Source organism: Eleginops maclovinus, chromosome 8, assembly GCF_036324505.1.
Source record: "Eleginops maclovinus isolate JMC-PN-2008 ecotype Puerto Natales chromosome 8, JC_Emac_rtc_rv5, whole genome shotgun sequence".
In the NCBI taxonomy this organism is placed as follows: Eukaryota; Metazoa; Chordata; class Actinopteri; order Perciformes; family Eleginopidae; genus Eleginops; species Eleginops maclovinus.
Genome location: NC_086356.1, coordinates 20,176,972 through 20,196,783, shown reverse-complemented (window position 1 = coordinate 20,196,783; position 19,812 = coordinate 20,176,972). Strand labels below are relative to the sequence as shown.

General features: G+C 46.3%; 2 protein-coding genes across 3 annotated transcripts in view; one reads left to right on the top strand and one right to left on the bottom strand.

Moving 5' to 3' along the window:
* sh3glb2b (SH3-domain GRB2-like endophilin B2b) overlaps positions 1 to 19,648 on the bottom strand; it is a 68,517-nt gene extending 48,869 nt beyond the window's left edge. For both annotated transcript variants that reach the window (XM_063889424.1, XM_063889426.1), the window contains exon 1: positions 19,443 to 19,648. In XM_063889424.1, coding sequence (XP_063745494.1) covers positions 19,443 to 19,505 — 63 coding nt within the window. In that variant the 5' untranslated portion in view covers positions 19,506 to 19,648. The remainder of the gene's footprint in view (positions 1 to 19,442) is intronic.
* LOC134868576 (uncharacterized) lies at positions 4,193 to 11,835 on the top strand. Its single transcript, XM_063889817.1, has 2 exons — positions 4,193 to 4,410; positions 4,701 to 11,835. The coding sequence occupies exon 2, from the start codon at positions 4,904 to 4,906 to the stop codon at positions 11,225 to 11,227; it is 6,324 nt and encodes a 2,107-aa protein (XP_063745887.1). The 5' UTR covers positions 4,193 to 4,410; positions 4,701 to 4,903; the 3' UTR covers positions 11,228 to 11,835.
* Positions 19,649 to 19,812: the final 164 nt, after the last annotated feature.

The window sequence follows — 19,812 nt, the reverse complement described above, 5'->3', positions numbered from 1 at the left end:
TCATCTGCTTTTTTTTTTTGCTTTAAAAAAAAAAAATTGTATCAACATCGATATCTAAGTTCAGCGCTATTTCTCGCCAGGCATTTTCAACTGCGTTTCTATCTGAATTTGAAGCACTGGCAGTGTCATAAAGATCTTGGTGCACACGAACTAGTTTACAGAGACGCTCCTCGTTGTCAGCCATGTTGCTATCAGTGGCGGCTGGTGAATTTTTTTTTGGGGGGGAAGCAGTTGGGCGGCACGGTTTAAATAGCACTTTTTTAGAGGTTTAGCTTAAGACAGTTGGTTAGGTGGCTGCGGCCACATTCGTGCTTCTTACATTTTTGTGTGAAGTGCTTTAGATCCTTCATCCCGGTTGTAGTCCAAAGTGTTTCAGTCCCAGGACTTTGAAATAACAGACAAGGGAAACAAAAAAAGGCATTGCTCACTGTACAACCAGCTAACCAATTCAAGTCCGAGTGTAGGTTCTCCCGCGATCAGTGGTCGTCTGTTGAATGTTTAAATCCGGACGCTCGGGTCCCAAGTCTTTCAATTTCTTCTTTTCGACATCTGATAGTCGATGAAACGGTGTTTTAAGTAGAGCTTGCACGGAGTTCTCAGCCATCGATGTCGCCATATTCACTCAATCTAAGTTTCAGCTAGCTACGGTGCTGCTCTTTACGCTTGTGGTTAGGGAATGATAACGATGCTGATTCGCCGAAATAGTCCAATCGCGTATCTAAGAATGTCACATTGAACTAAGAAACAATGCCATTGGCTGTGGGCGCAAAGATTTGCGCCCACAGATCTAAGTTTCATCCCCCAATGAAAAGCTATCCTTGCTAAAATGACTGAGAAAAGTATAAGCTCTCCTATAGACTCCCATGTTATCGGCGCCCACGGACGGTAGCCGACCTGCCTATTCTCAGAAAAGGCGAATGGCAATATATTATGTCCGGACACATTTTAGCGGTTCTTGACAGTGGTCTCCCATACACATTTAACCCATAAACACGGTACATTTCTTATTTCAATTATGTTGTATATATAACGTTTTTTAACTCAAAAAGTCAGGGTGGGTGGCGCCCAAGCGCCCACTATTGACGCACCGCCACTGGTTGCTATAGTACTTCTTCTGTTAATAGCGATTTAGTACAGTACAGTCATTCTCATCAGCGCCCCTATCGGAAACGCGTGAAATGACAGTCGCACTTGCGTCGCGTTACAAAAATCTGGACTACACATTTTGCTACGCAAGTACGCGTCAAACCCTCCTTGCGTAGCTTGATGCGTTCGCATCTGCGTAGCTTGCGTAGACTATGAAAGGGCCCTTAACGTCATATGAAACAGTTTTTGCCGAGTTCATGAGATGTATAGGAAATTGAGTTATTAATTTGGCCGTTGCTTTGGTCCAAATAATCACTCTGCCCGGGTGAAGTGGGGGCTATGCTCCCAGCCGGAATATTGTGTCCAAATACTCCCGTGTCTCCCTGTTACGTGGCAGTGGGGGAAGAGGTTTCCTATTCTCCGCTTACCCCGCTGCCTGTGGGAGTAGATGTGCTGCCAGGCTCTCATCGAGTGGGAGCATGTCGCGATACGAGGTGTCCGTGCGGCCCCCGGAGTTTTCGTTTTTTTTAGGCTGTTGCCAGCACGCCTCCACACACTACAAGATAGCCTATCTGGCAAAGGGGGCGAGACGAAAGCCGGCTGTGCCGGACGGGGCGGACCGTAAAGCCCCTGGTGGAGTCGGTTTACCGGTTCCGGCGGCAGTGGTGGGGGGAGCACACAGCTGGGATGACGGATGTATACCTACCTTTGTAGCCTCAGGGGTTCCTTGGGGACACCCAGGCCGGCGCGGGGACGCCCCCCCGACCCACCATTCTTCCACCATTGTCCTAACTTTGTATTCATCCAATACAGACTGTTTCAGACGTGACCATTATGCTGCCAAACACTTGACAAAGCTCACTTTGCAAATTAGCAGCAGTTGCATTGCTGTCAAACTTGAGTAAGCATTTGCTCAACCCTTGAAAAGCAGTATCCCACAATGCAGCGCTTCCCACTCGTGATTTTTCGTCATTTTAGCCTAGAATTGACAAAGCAAAACACGACTGAAACACACAGGCAACAATGGACCCCAAACTCGTGGTTACACTTGTGACGTCAAGACGGAGCTTCGCCCCCAAGGGTCTCAAACAAGAACGTTTTCAGGGATTTCCTGGGGCGCAATTTTAAATGATTAATTACTCCGTTAATTCGACCGCAATGACATGGGTTGCAATGATGTATGTTATTCAGTTGTACATAGCCGTGGGAAGTAGGGGTGCTGGGGGTGCTGCAGCACCTGCTGGAGGTCTGGTCCCGACAGTTGGAATATCGTAGCAGCCCCGCCAGTTGACAAAAAAAAACTAACGATAAAATACATAAACTATTAAATGCATAAAATGTCTAAAATTTAAAATTATGTTGTGTAATATGGTTTAATACAGTTTCTTAATTATTACAAAAATAATCTTCAAAACGTTTTCGATAGCGCTGTGCATTCTGGTTATATCAGATGTCATATGAAGTAGCCACGGGATTGTTTAAGCTAAAATGGCAGCCTGAACGTTAAAATGGCACAGAAATGAATTTCAGATTTTTTCAGTGGATTACCAATACCAGTGTCTAAAACCAGTAGGTCTACACCACCAGAGTGTCTCCAGATTGGAGAAACGGAAACAAATCCAGCTAGCAGCAGCAGTTCATCCTCCGTTTCAGAAGATGCAGAGATCACTGACACAAATGATGACGGTAATAACGGCCCTCCAAAGCCCGCCACGTCTCTGCACAATGCTGCTGCCACTGACAGTGGATGTGTACCCACTGAGCCTTTCCAACCGTTGAACTTTAATTTTCCTGGTCGACGTTGTGGGAATGAAACGTACAGTCGTACATTTTCACCATCCTGGTTTAACAGGTGGAAGTGGCTACATTATGTTCCAGAGATAGATCGTGTCTTGTGTTTTGCTTGCCTGAGAGCCAAAGAAAAAAGACTGATCAATGCTGATAGTGTTCGTGCAGACAACCCATTTCTGTCGGGTGGTTTCGGAAACTGGCGTAAGGCTACCTCAAAATTCAACGAACATGAAAAATCTAAACTGCACACAGACTCCATTCAGAGACTTGCTGCACTGGAAGGCACACCGATTAACGCTCTCTTATCTGATGCGGTTTGCAAACAACAGGCGACTGCTCGTCATGTTTTGGAACTACTGTTCAGAAGTATTCGTTTTTTGGGCAGCAAAGGTATTCCGTTCAGGGGAGACACTACACGTGATGGTATACTGTTTGGATACATGCTGGAGCGAACATATGATCTTCCGAAGGAAAGAGAGTGGATTATGAGACGAGACAATTGGATGTCAAACACCATACAGAACGAGATCATTCAACAGTTCGCGCATGCAATTCAGAGGAACATTGTCGCCAATTCTTCCGAATCCATGTTTTATGGACTAGTTGCTGATGGCACTACTGACATTAGCACCACAGAACAGTTCTCATGTTGTTTGCAGTTTGTTGACAGCAGCCTGGAGGCGCATTGCTTGTTTTTGGGTTTTTATAATGCTCCTGACTCTACCGGACAAACTTTATTTTCTTGCATCAAGGATGTGTTTTTGAGACTGAACATTCCGATTGAAAGACTTATTGCTTATTGTTTTGATGGCGCTAGTAATATGTCCGGCTGCTTCTCAGGAGTCCAGGCCCGTCTGAAAGAACTGTGCCCTCTGTCCATGTACGTTCACTGCAACAACCACGCACTTGATTTAGTTCTCCAAGAAGTCGCCTGCGAAGTTGGCCTAGTGGCCGATACATTAAACTTTGTGCGGGGTGTTGCTGGTGTGATACGAGAGTCGTCAAAGCGTAAACAGCTTTATGAATCGCTTTTCAGTAGTTGCGACGAGGTTGCAGTTAACATCCTAGGCCTGTGCCCAACCAGGTGGTGTGCGCGGGCCACAGCCATCAGGCGCATATGTTCATCTTACAACACTCTGCTGGCCACACTAACGTTGTTGAAAGATGACAAAACCACAAGAGGTGACAGCAGAGCAAAGATTGTCGGGCTGTGGAAGCAAGCCCGTAAAGGCAGAACTCTCTTCGGCCTGCTCTGTTGCCAGGCACTGTTTGAACCGTGTGAGGCTGTGGCACGGAAGCTGCAGAGCTCCACTGAAAAGACTCCCTGGATTTTCGTCCTTTTTTTTCAGTTATCTTTCTAATATGGTGAATCTGCCAAACTGAATCCCACTCCACCTGCCAGCTAAGGGGCGGAGACTATAAATAGCCTGCTCACCCTTTAGTTCATCCTTTGCACTCCCTGCCAGCACACCAATTTAACCCTGTGTCCTGAGTTTCCTCCACATATCCTGAAGTGTGCGTCTTCAAGTTAACGTGAGTGGTCAATTCATTGTTTATTGTTTCATTTGTATGCCTTTGTGGTAGTTTTGCTGATCCCTTTGTTCTCAGACATGTGCTAGGAGCCATGTGGGAATTGTTTGTTGCTTGTTTGTTACTTTGCTGTTTAGTTGTGGATTGCGTATTCACACATGATTGTTGCTTGTTCGTTGCCTTTGCTGTTTAGTTCTGAATTGTGTATTTGCACATGATTGTTGGTTTCTCTGTTTGATTGACCACTTCGTTATTTAATTGTAGTTGTATTGTTTCTTTGTTTTCTCATGCAGCACACAAAATAATCAAGACCAAAAGGGAAAATAAATACTGGTTCTTGCATTAAACCCTGCCTTCTCCTTGCCTCATTGCATCCTTGCCCTTTGGGTCTTCTGACCGAGACCCTGTCTGCTCGCCACACTCACTCTCCCCGAACCAAATCACCCCTACAGTTCCTTCAATGGTCCTTCGAGCCGGATACTGAGTGAGTGATACCATGGCAGGCAACGGTAAGGAGTCAAGAGAGTTGACGTTGCCAGAGAAGGCCCCCCAAGCTGGAACCAGAAGTGAGGGGACGGTATCCAGACCTACACGAGAGAGACGTCCACCTGACCGCTATGGCTTCCTGGATCCTGATGGGAAACTCTCCAGCCAGCCCAAAAGCCTCCCTCGTCACAGCCAAGCAGCCGTACTGCCGCCTCCACCCCCAGGTGCTGTTGATGTCCAGGCGGATGACCATGAAAACCCTGATCAGACGCTGAGAGAGAACACAGCCGCTGAGGAACGAGGAGTGGAGGAGGAAGAGACGACAGTCGAGGAGGAAGAAGAAGAGGACTATGAAGTTACCCACGACTATGTCCAGCTTGAATCAGCAGCTCTTCAGCCCGCTCCACTGCCCGCTCCCCTGCCCGCTCCACTGCCCGCTCCACAGCCAGCTACACAGCCAGCATCTGCTCCGATCCACCTGAGAGATGTGAGACCTGGCAGATCCAGGGGCAAGAGCGACAAGCGTGAGCCACCACCAAGGTCGAAGACGGCCTTCTCTTCTAGCTCCACTTATGCTAGTGGAAGCTCCCGAAGCTCACGCAGGAGCCAACAGGTGGAGCTCACCCCACAACAGGCGGCCATGGTCGATGAGAGGAGGAAACTTGGAGAACTGCAGGAGATACAGCGTCAGATTGAGGAGGAACAAGCTATAGATGAACGGGCACAAGAACTGGATAGGCGAGCACAAGAAGCTTTGAAGGAGAGAGAGAGGATGACCCGGTCTCTTACTCTACAGCGACGACTACGGAAAGTCCGAAGAGAACTGGAAGAGGCTCGATTAATCACATCCTTCACTGGGGATGTAGGAATGACCACAGAACATCCACCCGCTCCGCCAGCTATGTCCAGTGTGAATGACCCACCTCAAGTGCTTGCTCCTTTTTCCCTGAGCTCCAGAGTCCTGGATTCAGCTGAACCTGTTGATCTGTTCTCCGAGCAGCAGGCTCCCCCTGAGGTTCCTCAGACATCGGTCTCCTATCAAGTTCCAGTGAGTGAACAATCTCTTTCGTACCACCACTTACCTCCAGCTGTGAGTCTACCTGTAGATGCTGTGAGTCAAGCAGCAACTTCTGATCCTACTGCTGAGAGTCACACATTACTTCAGACTTCCAGTCCCGAGCATGCGGCTCCATCACCTCCTTTGTTTCACCACATAGCGCTGACCGCACCTCGTCCGGCCAGGAGTCAGAGGCCTTCAGATCCGGTTCGTGAGAAACCTGCACCTCTTTCCTTGCCTAACCCCATTGAGAGGGTATCAGAGGGCGCTAGTATAATGGAGCTTTTAGTAGCGACTGCCTTTGGCATCCCGAAGCCAAGATTGCCTTATTTTGAGAGCGGAAAGGAAAGTGACTTTGTTCTGCTTACCATGGCGTTGGAGAATCTCTTAGATATCCACGCTCACCTTTCTGAACAGTACAAGTTTCAGGTCCTTATGGATCACTTGAGGCTGCCAAGTGCATACAAACTGGCAAAGTCCTATATGCACGCCTCAACTCCCTACACTTCCGCTCTTGCTGCCCTTAAGGCAAAGTATGGCCAGCCACGGCAGTTGGTCCAAAGTGAAATAGCTAGCATCCTCAATTCACCACCTGTCAGACTTGGTGACAGCAACGCTTTCCAGGACTTCGCTCTTTCTGTACATTCATTGATTGGCATGCTGAGGTCAGTGGAAGGTGCAGACGGAAGTGAGTTACGGTGTGGCTCTCACGTAGACAGGCTTCTTGCCAAGCTCCCCATTCAAAACCGAGACAGTTTCATTGAGCACTGTTTGCTTCGTGGCATCTTGAAAGAGGGTTCAGAACAATCATACACCTTGGAAGATTTTTCAGCATGGCTCAAGGTTAAAGCCCGGGCCAAGAGTATTGCCCAACAAGTCTCGGGACCTGCGTCAGTGGAGAGACGAGAGCCAGTCCAGAAGAACCTGGGGAGAAGGGCGACGCCGACCACGATGTACCTGAGCAACACCGCCACTGTGGAGAGCCAGCCTGATGTTCAACCAAGCCATGGAAGGGGGATGACAATCCATGGGAAACCCAAGTTCCAACCTTTTTGTCCATACTGTAACAACAAGGAACACTTCCTGGGAACTTGCCCGAAAGTTAAAGAATTTAGCCCGTCACAACTGAGAACCTGGATAGAGAGGAATGATCGTTGCTACAGATGTGCCCGCTGTCATAAGCCAGATAATTGCACCCTCAAAAAGCCTTGCAATGTCTGCAAAGAGTTGCATCTCACCATCCTGCATAACATCATACCTCAACCGTCAACATCTAAAGGCCCCCATGGCTCAGAGAAATCAGCAACGGGAAACACCCTCAATCTGCTCGTCCGTGCACCTTGTTCTGCAGACACTCTGTACATGGATCAGCCAAACAGATCTCCCCGTGTGATGTTGAAGGTAGTCCCAATTTTCTTGATCAATGGCCGGCAGAGGCTGAAGACATATGCCATACTTGACGATGGTTCAGAAAGAACGATCATCCTAACCTCTGCAGTGTCCCAGCTGCAACTAAAAGGACCAGAAGAGGTCCTGAATCTCAGAACTGTGCGTCATGAGGTGATTCCCATAAGTGGTGAGACAATCTCCTGTTCAATCTCCCCAGTGAGCCAGAAGAAAATCAAATTCCTTATAGCCAATGCCTTTACTGCTCCTGTCCTCAACTTGGCTGAGCATTCCTGTCCCGCCTCTGACCTGCAGAGGGAGTATTCCCACTTACGAGGCCTACCCTTACCGGACTTTGTCCAAGCCCGGCCGCTGATCCTGATAGGCTCAGATCATTCCCACTTGTTGGTGCCCAAAGAGCCTGTCCACATGGGACCTTATGGGGGACCCATCGCCGTCCATACTGCCTTGGGTTGGGCTGTTCAGGGCCCAGCCAATGCCTTACCTCGACTTCAGACTTCTGATGTACAAGCCTTGTTCACACTCTGCAACACTGTATCCTGCCCAGCTACTGCTGAGTTGATGGAGAATGTGGAGAGACTGTGGAGACTCGATTCCTTTCCACACCGTAAGGAGAAGGAAGTAACCCGCTCTAAGCAGGATCATTATTGCCTGGAGCTGCTCGAGACGAAAACTGCAGTGAAAGAAGCAGGTGGAGTGTCTCGATATGCTACCCCATTGCTCAGAGCACCGAACAGTCCACGGCTAACCTCTTCAACCCATAACTTGTTGCCATGGCTGCGAGGAACTGAACGCAGGTTGAAGAAGGACCCTGAGCTCATTGAGATCTGCAACCAGGAGATCCTGAAACTGGTCGAGATGGAGTATGTGAAGGAGGTGGATCCCAAAGATGATCAGCCAGGTTCAGAATCTTGGTATGTTCCACATCACATCATCAGACAAGCGAGTGGAAAACACCGGCTGGTGTTCAACTGCTCTTTCCAGCTTCATGGCCTGAATCTGAATCGCAGCCTTCTTCCTGGTCCAACTCTGGGTCCCTCTCTTCTTGGCGTGCTCCTCCGTTTCCGTGAGCACAGCGTGGCCATCAGTGGTGACATAAAATCTATGTTCCACCAAGTTCATCTACTCCCTGCTGACAGGCCACTGCTAAGACTCCTCTGGCGAGCTATGGCTCAAGATACCTACCCAAAGACCTATGAGTGGCAGGTGTTACCTTTCGGTACAACTTGTAGTCCTTGTTGCGCCATTTATGCCCTGCAGCGTCAAGCCAAAGAGCACCCAGAGAGTGATGAGGGAGTGATGAACTCAGTGTTGAGGGCATTCTATGTCGACAACTGCCTGCAAAGCTTCCCTTCTTCGGCCACAGCCAAAGCACTTCTGGACAAACTTCGTTCCACACTGTCTCGCGGGGGATTCGAAATTCGCCAATGGGCGAGTAATGACTCCCGCGTTGTCGAACATCTCCCTCCAGAGGCAAGATCTGCTAGCACGGACTTGTGGCTCTCTCAAGCTGGCATTGACCCCCAGGAATCCACCTTAGGTTTGCGCTGGAGCTGCCTTCCTGATAGCCTGGGATACAAACACCGTGTGACACCCATCAAGATTCCCACACTCCGCCTAATCTATCGCACTCTGGCCAGTCAATACGACCCCTTAGGGTATATCTTACCTTATACCACCAGGGCCAAAGTGCTGGTTCAGGACTTGTGGAAGACCAAACGAGGCTGGGATGACCCCATCATTCCATCTGAACTGGTTGACCGATGGCTGAAGTGGGAACAGGAACTGGCTGACCTCTCAAGCATCAGACTGCCTCGCTGCTATGTGCCCTCTTGTGCTGACCAGTCAGGTGTACACAGAGAGCTGCATGTTTTCTGTGATGCCTCAGAAAGGGCCTATGGCACTGTGGTCTACTTACGTGTCCATGACAGCCAAGATCATGTTCATGTGGCATTCGTCATGGCCCGCTCCAGGGTGTCACCAAAGAGACAGTTGTCAATGCCTCGACTTGAACTGAGCGCGGCCTTGGTAGGGGCGCAGTTGGCCACTACCTTGAAGTCTGAACTTACCTTGTCATTGGCCCGAACCATCCTTTGGAGTGACTCCACCACAGTGCTGACCTGGTTGAAGTCAGAGTCGTGCCACTACAAGGTCTTTGTTGGCACTCGAATCGCAGAGATCCAAGAACTCACAGACTCAGATGACTGGAGGTATGTGGACAGTCCAAACAACCCAGCTGATGACCTGACCCGAGGCAAGACACTGCGTGACCTGGCGCAACCTAGCTGCTGGACGGACGGACCTGCCTTCCTTCAGCACCCTGAGACTTGCTGGCCTGTTGCTCCAGGTGTTTCCCACACCTCATCCCTCACAGACAGCACAGAACTGAGGAAGGCTGCTACGTGCCTGAATGTTTCTGCTGCCCCCAGTGTATTGCCGAATGCCTCTAAGCATCAAAGCTGGAGTGACCTCATCACCGCTACTGACCAAACATTGACTCAATCCGACAAAGTGACCGAAGGTGCAGCAGCGGAAACCTTCATTCTACAACAAGCCCAGGAGTCATGCTTCCCTGAAGAACTCAGCGCTCTCCGTAAAGGAAAGCCTCTCTCTAGGCAAAGTAGTCTACTTCAACTCTCTCCTGAGCTTGATCCAGATGTTGGGCTGATGCGGGTAGGAGGAAGACTACGCAGGTCCCAGGACCTAGACCCAGACATCATCCACCCAATCATTCTGGACCCAAAGCATCCCACTACGCAGCTCATCATTAAGCACTATGACGAGTCCCTGCTGCATCCGGGGCCAGAGAGGGTCTTTGGAGAGTTGAGACGCAAGTATTGGATCCTGGGAGGAAGACCAGCCATCCGTAAACATCAGCACAGTTGCAGAGAGTGTCAGAGGTGGAAATCCTCTCCTGAAGTGCCCAAGATGGCTGATCTGCCCCCGGCAAGGCTGCGTCTCTTCAAACCACCATTCTGGTCCACTGGTGTAGACTGTTTTGGACCCTTTATCATTCACCATGGCCGTAGAACAGAGAAGCGATGGGGAATTATCTTTAAATGCTTAACCACTCGTTGCTTACATCTGGATTTGCTTGGAAGCATGGATGTCGATGCCTTTCTCCTAGCACTCCGTCGTTTCATCTCCCGTCGTGGCAAGCCCTTTGAGATCTGGGCGGACAGGGGAACAAACTTCCGTGCTGGGGACAGGGAGTTGAATCAATGTTTCCAGGCCATGGAACCCAAGCTTCAGGAACACTTGGCCAATCAGCAGATTTCCTTCAACTTCAATCCGCCATGTTCTCCACACTTTGGAGGAGTCTGGGAGCGCGAAATCAGATCAGTCAAGAACGCCCTACGAGTGATCCTCGGGAATCAGACCACTTCTGAAGCTGTCCTTCACACTGTCCTGGTTGAGGTAGAAGGCATTATGAATTCAAAGCCTTTAGGCTATCTTTCATCTTCTGCCAGTGATCCTGATCCGGTCACTCCCAACTTGCTGCTGATGGGGCGGCGGGACGCCTCCCTGCCACAAGCCATCTTTGCCAACAGCAAGCTCCTTGGGCGAAGGAAGTGGCGTCATAGCCAGATGTTGGCGGACCATTTCTGGACACGGTTCATTCGTGACTACTTGCCTAACCTACAACCCAGAGGAAAGTGGCTGAGGGAAGTCCAGAATCTGGAAGTAGGGAAGACTGTTCTGATCCTTGACCCCCAACTGCCGCGGGCCTCTTGGCCAACAGGTCGAGTAACAGCTGTCATGGCCGGTAGAGACGGACGTGTTCGGTCCGTTGACGTCCAGGTCGGCCGTCAAACCTACACCAGACCAGTGTGTCGTCTGATGGTGCTTCCAGAGTTGGAAGAAGAGTGAGTCTTTCTTTCAGGAGGAATTGATCCCAATTCCGGGGCGGCTATGAAAAGACTCCCTGGATTTTCGTCCTTTTTTTTCAGTTATCTTTCTAATATGGTGAATCTGCCAAACTGAATCCCACTCCACCTGCCAGCTAAGGGGCGGAGACTATAAATAGCCTGCTCACCCTTTAGTTCATCCTTTGCACTCCCTGCCAGCACACCAATTTAACCCTGTGTCCTGAGTTTCCTCCACATATCCTGAAGTGTGCGTCTTCAAGTTAACGTGAGTGGTCAATTCATTGTTTATTGTTTCATTTGTATGCCTTTGTGGTAGTTTTGCTGATCCCTTTGTTCTCAGACATGTGCTAGGAGCCATGTGGGAATTGTTTGTTGCTTGTTTGTTACTTTGCTGTTTAGTTGTGGATTGCGTATTCACACATGATTGTTGCTTGTTCGTTGCCTTTGCTGTTTAGTTCTGAATTGTGTATTTGCACATGATTGTTGGTTTCTCTGTTTGATTGACCACTTCGTTATTTAATTGTAGTTGTATTGTTTCTTTGTTTTCTCATGCAGCACACAAAATAATCAAGACCAAAAGGGAAAATAAATACTGGTTCTTGCATTAAACCCTGCCTTCTCCTTGCCTCATTGCATCCTTGCCCTTTGGGTCTTCTGACCGAGACCCTGTCTGCTCGCCACACTCACTCTCCCCGAACCAAATCACCCCTACAGTTCCTTCATCCACAATGAGTGCGCTTGGCACACTTGAGTGCGCAAATGTACTGAAAAACAGCATTGCGGCCCTTCGAGACGACCCAAATGTTGTGCAGATGTTTCAGAAGGTGGAAGAACATTCCTCAAGAATGGATCTCAAAATGCCAGAAACGAGAGAGAGCAGAACCCCGGCACGATTTAGGCAAACTGCAGAGCCAGAAGCACTCACTCGCAGCGCACCAACAGCCTCTTGGAAACGGGAATTCTATGAGGCTGTCGATCTAGTTTCAGGGGAGCTTCAAAGAAGGTTCGACCAAGAGACTTTGACGCTAGCGGGGAAAAGAGAGAGGGCAGTTATAGCAGCAGCACAGGGAGAAACAGTGGACTTGGACAGCCTTCAGCTTCCTATGGAGCTGGACAACTGCCGCCTTGATCTCCAGCTTAAAATGCTGAACACTGTCACCAAGGAGTCTCGGTGCACCACAGTTAAAGATGTAGCAGCACGTCTTTGTAATCTCCATCCACAGACGAGAGCTCTCTTTTCTGAGGTTGAGAAAGTCATCCAGTTATGTCTGGCTCTGCCAATATCAGTGGCCTCATCGGAACGATCGTTCTCCACTTTGAGAAGGTTAAAGACTTGGTTAAGGTCCACAATGACACAGAAGAGGCTGACGCATCTTTCATTGATGAATGTCCACAAAGACATTATGGACGATGTGGACATGAATGCGCTCATGAGAGATTTTATTTCCATGACGCCTGAGCGTCAGTCCGTGTTTGGAGTAGTACTGTGAAAGGCCCAACGGTAAGCGCTTGATTTGATCAGCTCAGCTGCCGCCGAGCAGTGTACTGTAAATAGTTCGATGCTGACTTTTTTGTTTTTCATGTCAGTTGAGATTGTTGAGATATAATAACTGTTCTCAGTTGTGTGCGATTCTAAGGTACAGCCTATAAAAGGTTGAACTAAATGCTTGTTCAGTAGTAGTTGATGCCGTAGTAGCTCTGACCGTGAGACTGATGTGTCAGAGCACACCGAATAAATACGCCAAGTACGGCTAAAGATAATTCACTCTCCGTGTATGCTTTTCCTCCGAATGCAACGTTATCTGTGCAACAGTAGTGCACCACAGCTCAACAGATACTAATAGACATATTGTGCATTCTTCCCTGCCCCTGAGAACACTGCAGGTTTCTGTTGATGCTTGTTTGGTTTAATGTTTTTTCGGAAGTCGCTCATTTACAATACCGTCTTTAAAGCTGTAAACATTTTTTTATTGAAATAAGTAGCCTTTTGTTTTAGTGTTCACATCACAGTAGCCTATCTGGTTTACAATGAAATACATCGTGTGGTGTTTAAATATTGCGCACACGTATGCCTGTCTTTTATTTAGCCTATCGGAACACCTCTCAGTCTTCAGCACCCCCAACCCAAATCATCTTCCCACGGCTATGCAGTTGTATATGTACTATTAGACTGCGTGGTGTGTAGTACTGCACTTAGACTGCGTGGTGTGTAGTACTGCACTTCAGTAGGCCTTTAATATATGTGCATATGCAGTTGGTACATTTGTACATACATGTCTGTGTATGCATTAAGATTGGCCTGCTTGTGCATAAAACACACATGTATATAGAGTTCATTATATTTCTTAGTACATTTCTTCTCCTGTGTGTTTGTGCTGATGGACAGCTGAGCAGGATTCAGGACGGGATAAGAAAGCACAGAATGTTGCATAAAAGAGCTTTGGTGGGTATCAAGTGAACTATTGCTTACATGTAAAACATGATAAAACATTTATAGAAAAAAACAATACAAAACGTATTAGCTTAGCATAATGAAATGTAGCACGCCTTCTTCCAAATGTCCACAGAAAGTCCACTTATATATATATATATATATATATGCATTTCTTTATTTATCATTTGTTCATTCAGGTTGAAGAAGATAGTTGCAGCTCAAAAGATGACAGGGAGAGTGCAGGGAAGCGCCAGGATGCTCAGCATCACAACATTTCAAATGCCCAAAGTCAGGCAGTTACAGCCTGGAACAATTTTTTGCTTATCAGCCCCAGCAAAAGCCCAAAAATCTGTCTCTGCAGAGTGTTCATTTGTAAAGATGGCACAAATCGCAAATGGCTCACATACTGTGAGGAGAGTCACACGTTATATTGTACAGTGTGTTTGGCATTTTCCAAGCCATATGAAACAAATCCCTTCATAAGTGGAATGCAGGACTAGAGGCATGTCAATCAAAGAGTAGAGGAGCATGAAAGGAGGGCCATGCATAGGGTGTGTGCTGAAGCATATTTTTTACGTGCATCAAAAGCTGATATAGCCAGTCTGCTACATGGTCCCCAAATAGTTTCCCACAGAGACCAAATAAGGAAAAGACGGCAAGTGTTGGAACGAGTTGTTGAAATAGTTAAAGTCATTGGTAAGAGAGGACTTAGCTATAGAGGGACACAATCTGAAGCAGCTTACACATTGGATGACCTGAGTATTGACCATGGGATCTTTTTGGAGCTTGTAATTGTTCTTGTGAAATATGATGTATGTCTGAAGGAACGTCTCACTGAGTTCATTGAGAAAAGTAAGAAGGTGCATCAAACAGAAGATCAGGGTCAAGGCTCTCTTGTGACATTTTGGTCCAAAACCACTGTGAATAAAGTCATCTCTACAGTGCAGCAACTTATACAGGAGACCATTGCAAAAGAGGTTAGAGAGGCTCAGATGTTTTCAGTGCAGATCGACACAACCCAAGACATAACATCCCAAGACCAGTGCTATAGTCTTAAGGTATGTCAAAGACACAGTTCAGGAAAGGCTTCTTGCAGTGGTGAAGTTTGAAGCATCAATTGGCCAATATTTTGTCACGGTCCTTGCAGATGTCCTTGAGAAATGTGAATTGGTGATCAGCAACTGCATCAGCAATGCCACTGATGGTGCATCCAATATGCAAGGCCAATACAAAGGTTTTTCCGCTCTGTTGTCCTCGAAAGCGCCAAACCAAGTGCATGTGTGGTGTTATGCACATGTGTTAAACCTGGCTCTGGCTTTGCCAGTGGATCCTTGTTGTCACTAATGAATGATATTGCTGTCTTCTTTCGTGAGTCATACCAGAGGATGAATGTGTGGGAGCAGGAAAGTCAAGACAGTCGACATAAGCGTCTTTCCATGATTGGAGAAACAAGGTGGTGGGCCAAGGATGTTGCCTTGAGGAAGATGTTTGGGTCCTTTTGGAAGCCAGGCCAGTGTGTCTACACTGATGTCATCAGGGCACTGAAAAATATTGAAGGCCAGTTTAACCTGAAGACATCAGCGTGTGTCAAAGCAAAAGGGTATTTGGAGGGTTTAATGAGGTTTGAGACAGTTCAGACTGCTCAGCTTTTCCTCAGGATCTTTGAAGTCACAACACCACTCTCTAAATACTTGCAGACGCATGGTTTAGTCATCTTGACTGCTCACCGAATGGTTCTGACCACTGAAAATGCCCTCAAGAACATGTCACGAGATTTTGAGTCAGTGAAGAAAGCTGCTGATGTTTTTGTTCAGTGGGCAAATACAAAATTGTCTGAGGAGGAATGTGATAGGGAAGTGGAAGAAGCTCTTCCAGAGGAAAGGATGAGGAGAACAAAGATGATGGATGGTGAAATGGCAAGGGATGAGAGCTTTGGAAATGCTAACTGTGCCTATGAAGCAGAGGTCCATAAGCAGGTGATGGACACAGTTACAGGGAGCCTCCAAAGGCGTTTTCTATCCCATGGTTCCCTCTACGCAGACATGGCTCTCCTTGAACCAAGAACCTTTACCCAAGTTTGTTTATCAGGTCTGCCTGATACTGCTTTTCAAGGGTTGAGCAAATGCTTACTCAAGTTTGACAGCAATGCAACTGCTGCTAATTTGCAAAGTGAGATTAAGTGTTTGGCAGCACAATGGCCACGTCTGAAACAGTCTGTATTGGATGAATACAAAGTTAGGACCGTGGTGGAAGAAGAGGCAGAAGAGAACAAAGACACAGAAGAGGAAGAGGAGGAACTTAAACTGAGCACCTGCAAAGCTTGTAAAAACTGCCCAGCATGTTGTTACCAGATTCTGACGATGGTACAACCTGTTAACAGATGCCGATCACATCCTTGGCCTAGGCTACACATTTCTCCTCACTCTTCCTGTGACCCAAGTAGCCTGTGAGAGAAGTTTCTCTGTCCTCAAATATATAAAGAATAGATTGAGGAGCACTAATTCCCAGGAACATCTCGAAGCATTTATGCTTATGGCCATAGAGAGGACATTGTAATGTCCTTGGGCAGTGAGCTCATTATAGATAGAGTTGCAGTAACCAGTGCCCTGTTGAGTGAGCTTTTACTGCCACAGTATTGAGTACATTTTCATTAGCAACCTCTAAATAACGTTTCTATCCTCAAAGTTCAAGTTAAGATAGGTAAGGGCTACCTTCTTTGTGAGTGTTCTGAAATACTTTTGTTTTATTGATGTTTTGTTATAAATAAACACCTCAGAAATGATCATTGATTGTGTAATGTTATTATCTGTGAATATCTTCAGTCAATAAGGCTTTTGGTATAGTATCTTGAAACGCTGGCAAGTGGTTATTTAAACACAAAATCGCGTATGGGCTGTGGGCCTAAATTGTTGAAAAAGTCCAGGGCCTTTTTTTAGCCGCAGTCCGTCCCTGCCTACATTTGATTGATTTAGCTAACTTTTAACTTAACATATGAGGCAATATACCTCACTTCTAGTGAGGGGCCCAGCCAGTCGTATGTTTTTTTGGAAGTGGCCCTCAGTGAAAAAACTTTGGACACCCCTGTCGTACATCTACTCTAAAGATAATGCACCAAACCCGATTAGACTAACTGACTGAAGAATAGCTATTTATTCTCACCAAATTCAAATATGAACTGTGCGATACATTTTGAAAAAGCCTTGACTGTGCCTGTAAAATTTATGTTTTATAACCCAAAAAAATAAATGTCTGTGATGTCAGACAGGAAGTGTTCGAGTCTCTTCTCTGCTGGTCTGACAGACAGCAGGCAGCACACAGATCCCAGACGGACAGCTTTGTGGACCAAAACAAATGACAGGTCACATTTTCTCACTTCAGTCATTCAGAAGGCTCTAAAGGAGACAGACAGTCAATCCCAGGCCAGATTAGCTGAGCCCAGAACACTGAGGAGTGATTGATTCACCTTTTATAGTCCAGCAGAGGTGGGAAGTAACTAAGTACATTTACTCAGGTTAAGTACAACTTTAAGGTACTTTATTCTGGTATTTCCATTTATTGCTACTTTTTACCCATCACTCCCATCCCTGTCCAACCACAAAACACATTACCACTGTGAACACACTCAAACACACCTCCACCCCTGTAAGACTCTAACCACAACTATATAGGAATATTTATGGATATCTTTATATTTTATTTCATAACATTTATGGTTATTTTCAGCATCTATTTATGATCACAGTTATATTAAAACTTTAGTAGTTTTGTATGTTAAACGTTTATAGCGTGTAAAATGTGTTAATTTGAATTGACATTTTATTTAATGATTGTGGCGCATTGTTGTTGCTGCTACCTCTGCTTTTATTGATTGGTGTCTATTTCTATAACAGCAGTTAGAGATGCCAACGGAATTTGGTTAAACCCATGTATGATAACACTAAAGATATTCTGATCCTGATTCTACTCTGAAACCTGCTGCAGGCATGGAGGTATATACATGGATAAATAAAGTAAATATGATCAGCTGGCTGTGCAGAGCTGTCATCTGTTGTTTTTGCTCCCTCAGTATGACTCACTCACTTCCTCTGCAATCACCAGTCTCCTGTGTTTCCCACAATGCCTTGGGACAACCAACAGGAAAAGCAATCTGAACTTGTGGCATTCATGGATCCACTCAGAGTGTGATCAGAAATGAAGCTACCGTAGCTACTTGTTAGTGTGTGTCAGGTCACAGCACTGAAACCCAACATGTCTTATTCATAAACAATGATGGCTGTGTGAGGTGTAGGCCCGGCACTATAACGGTACAACATTTCCCTGATAAAACACACCTCTTGAAAGCAGTAGACTAAATAACTGTCATTAAAGTCATTAACTATTTAGTTATTAATAACTTAATAAGTGTGGTTTTAGATCTGACCGATGTAATTATTCACAGTGATAAAATGAGTACTCCATTTATTTAATAGAGGATTTCTGATCATGTATCGTAGCTCTTCTAGGCATTACGTTGTAAAGGTTAGATCCATTCAACAACACATTGTTAACCAGCAGTGGTGGAAGGTCACTATGTACATTTATTCAGCTATTGTACTTAAGTACTATTTTAACATATTTATCACTACTTGTGTTTTTCCACTGTGTGCTACGTTATACTTCTACGCTGCTACATTTTGCAGATTTTGTGCTTTTTACACCACTTCATATTTATGACTCATATTTACTATTGACATGTAAAAACACATGACATGCTGTATGATATAATGCCGTTTGGTGCTAATCTACAAGGTATTTCACATATCTATATTGCTTCACATTGACAAACTACACTACCAAAATGCTGACGTGCATAAAACGGGATGATATAATAAACATAACAATATAATATGGTGAAAATATCCATTCTGCAAGTGCAAGTATAATTAGCTATAATACTTCTGTACCTCATATGATTCTGAAATGGGCCATTGTGTAGAACGAGTACTTTAAGTATATCTTGATGCTTGTACTGTTTATACTGAAGTACATTTTTTAAATCAGGATTTTTATTCGTAGTGAAGTATTTTAAGTCCATAGTATTTGTACTTTTACTGAAGTGAATGATCTGAGTTACTTCTTCCAACACTGCTAACCGGGATAACTCTATTTGAAGATGGACATGCAGAGACAGGTCTGTGGCAGGCTCCTGAAACAAAGGGGAACTACTGACTAAAAACCATAATACATTCAATAGCTTCATGTTGGTGAATAACGTGAAAGCCGAATATCTATGGATCCAATTGAATCGTGAAGAAGCTTTAGTTCTAGTCCAGCGCACTTAATAATTGAAGAATAAATGTAATTCATTCCTTTAAGGGGAGTCGGCATCAAATGGCATCCAATAACAACATGTTTTAGCTATTGGGGCAGACAGCCGTATATAATACAGTGGATGATATTTTAGCATCCTGTTGTTGTGCTGACCTGAGGGCAGTCTGCTGCTGTCACATGCTCACACTCGATCACAGCCATTAATAATGGATCGAGGCTGGACCAACCTTTATCGACTTACAGCTGGCCCTGCTTATCACAACACATAGACTAAAAGTAAATCTGGGTTTATTCCTGCATTTATTATTTAAAACGTCACATTCTGCTTTGTGAGTGTTGGATAAATCGCAGGATGGCCCACAGCTAGTTTCCATGCAGCAAGATGCAGCTCCAGTGTGACGGAGTACCATCAGATCACCGGGGGCTGCTTGGTGCGCTGCTAGGGGGTTCTGCGGGAGAGGATGCGGTTTACCTGCACTGCTCGGGTGAAGAAGACCCCCGCCCCAGAAGCCAGTTTTTTCACGTTGAAATCCATGGTGCCGCGCTGAGCAGAGCATACAGGAGGCAGGGCGTGTGTGTGTCAGTAGCGGATCTCCGGATCAGCTGAGAGGATGAGGACAGACGCAGCACTGAAGCCTAATCCGCTTCACGGACAATCGGAAATCTACTCTCCGCCCTGCGTTTAAAGAGACAGCACACCAGCGGCTGCGTGTCACCACCATGGTTTATAATAAGAAGGTCACCACCCCGGCTCCTGCAGCGTGTACTGTGCCTTATATGAATGGCTGTGCTGCTGACTCTTCCACTGTGACCTCCAGATGCACATCGTGCAAACTGGATAC

What these genes read in the sequence shown, in the direction of transcription:
- LOC134868576 (XM_063889817.1), top strand. Translation starts at nt 4,904, where the DNA reads ATGGCAGGCAACGGTAAGGAGTCAAGAGAGTTGACGTTGCCAGAGAAG.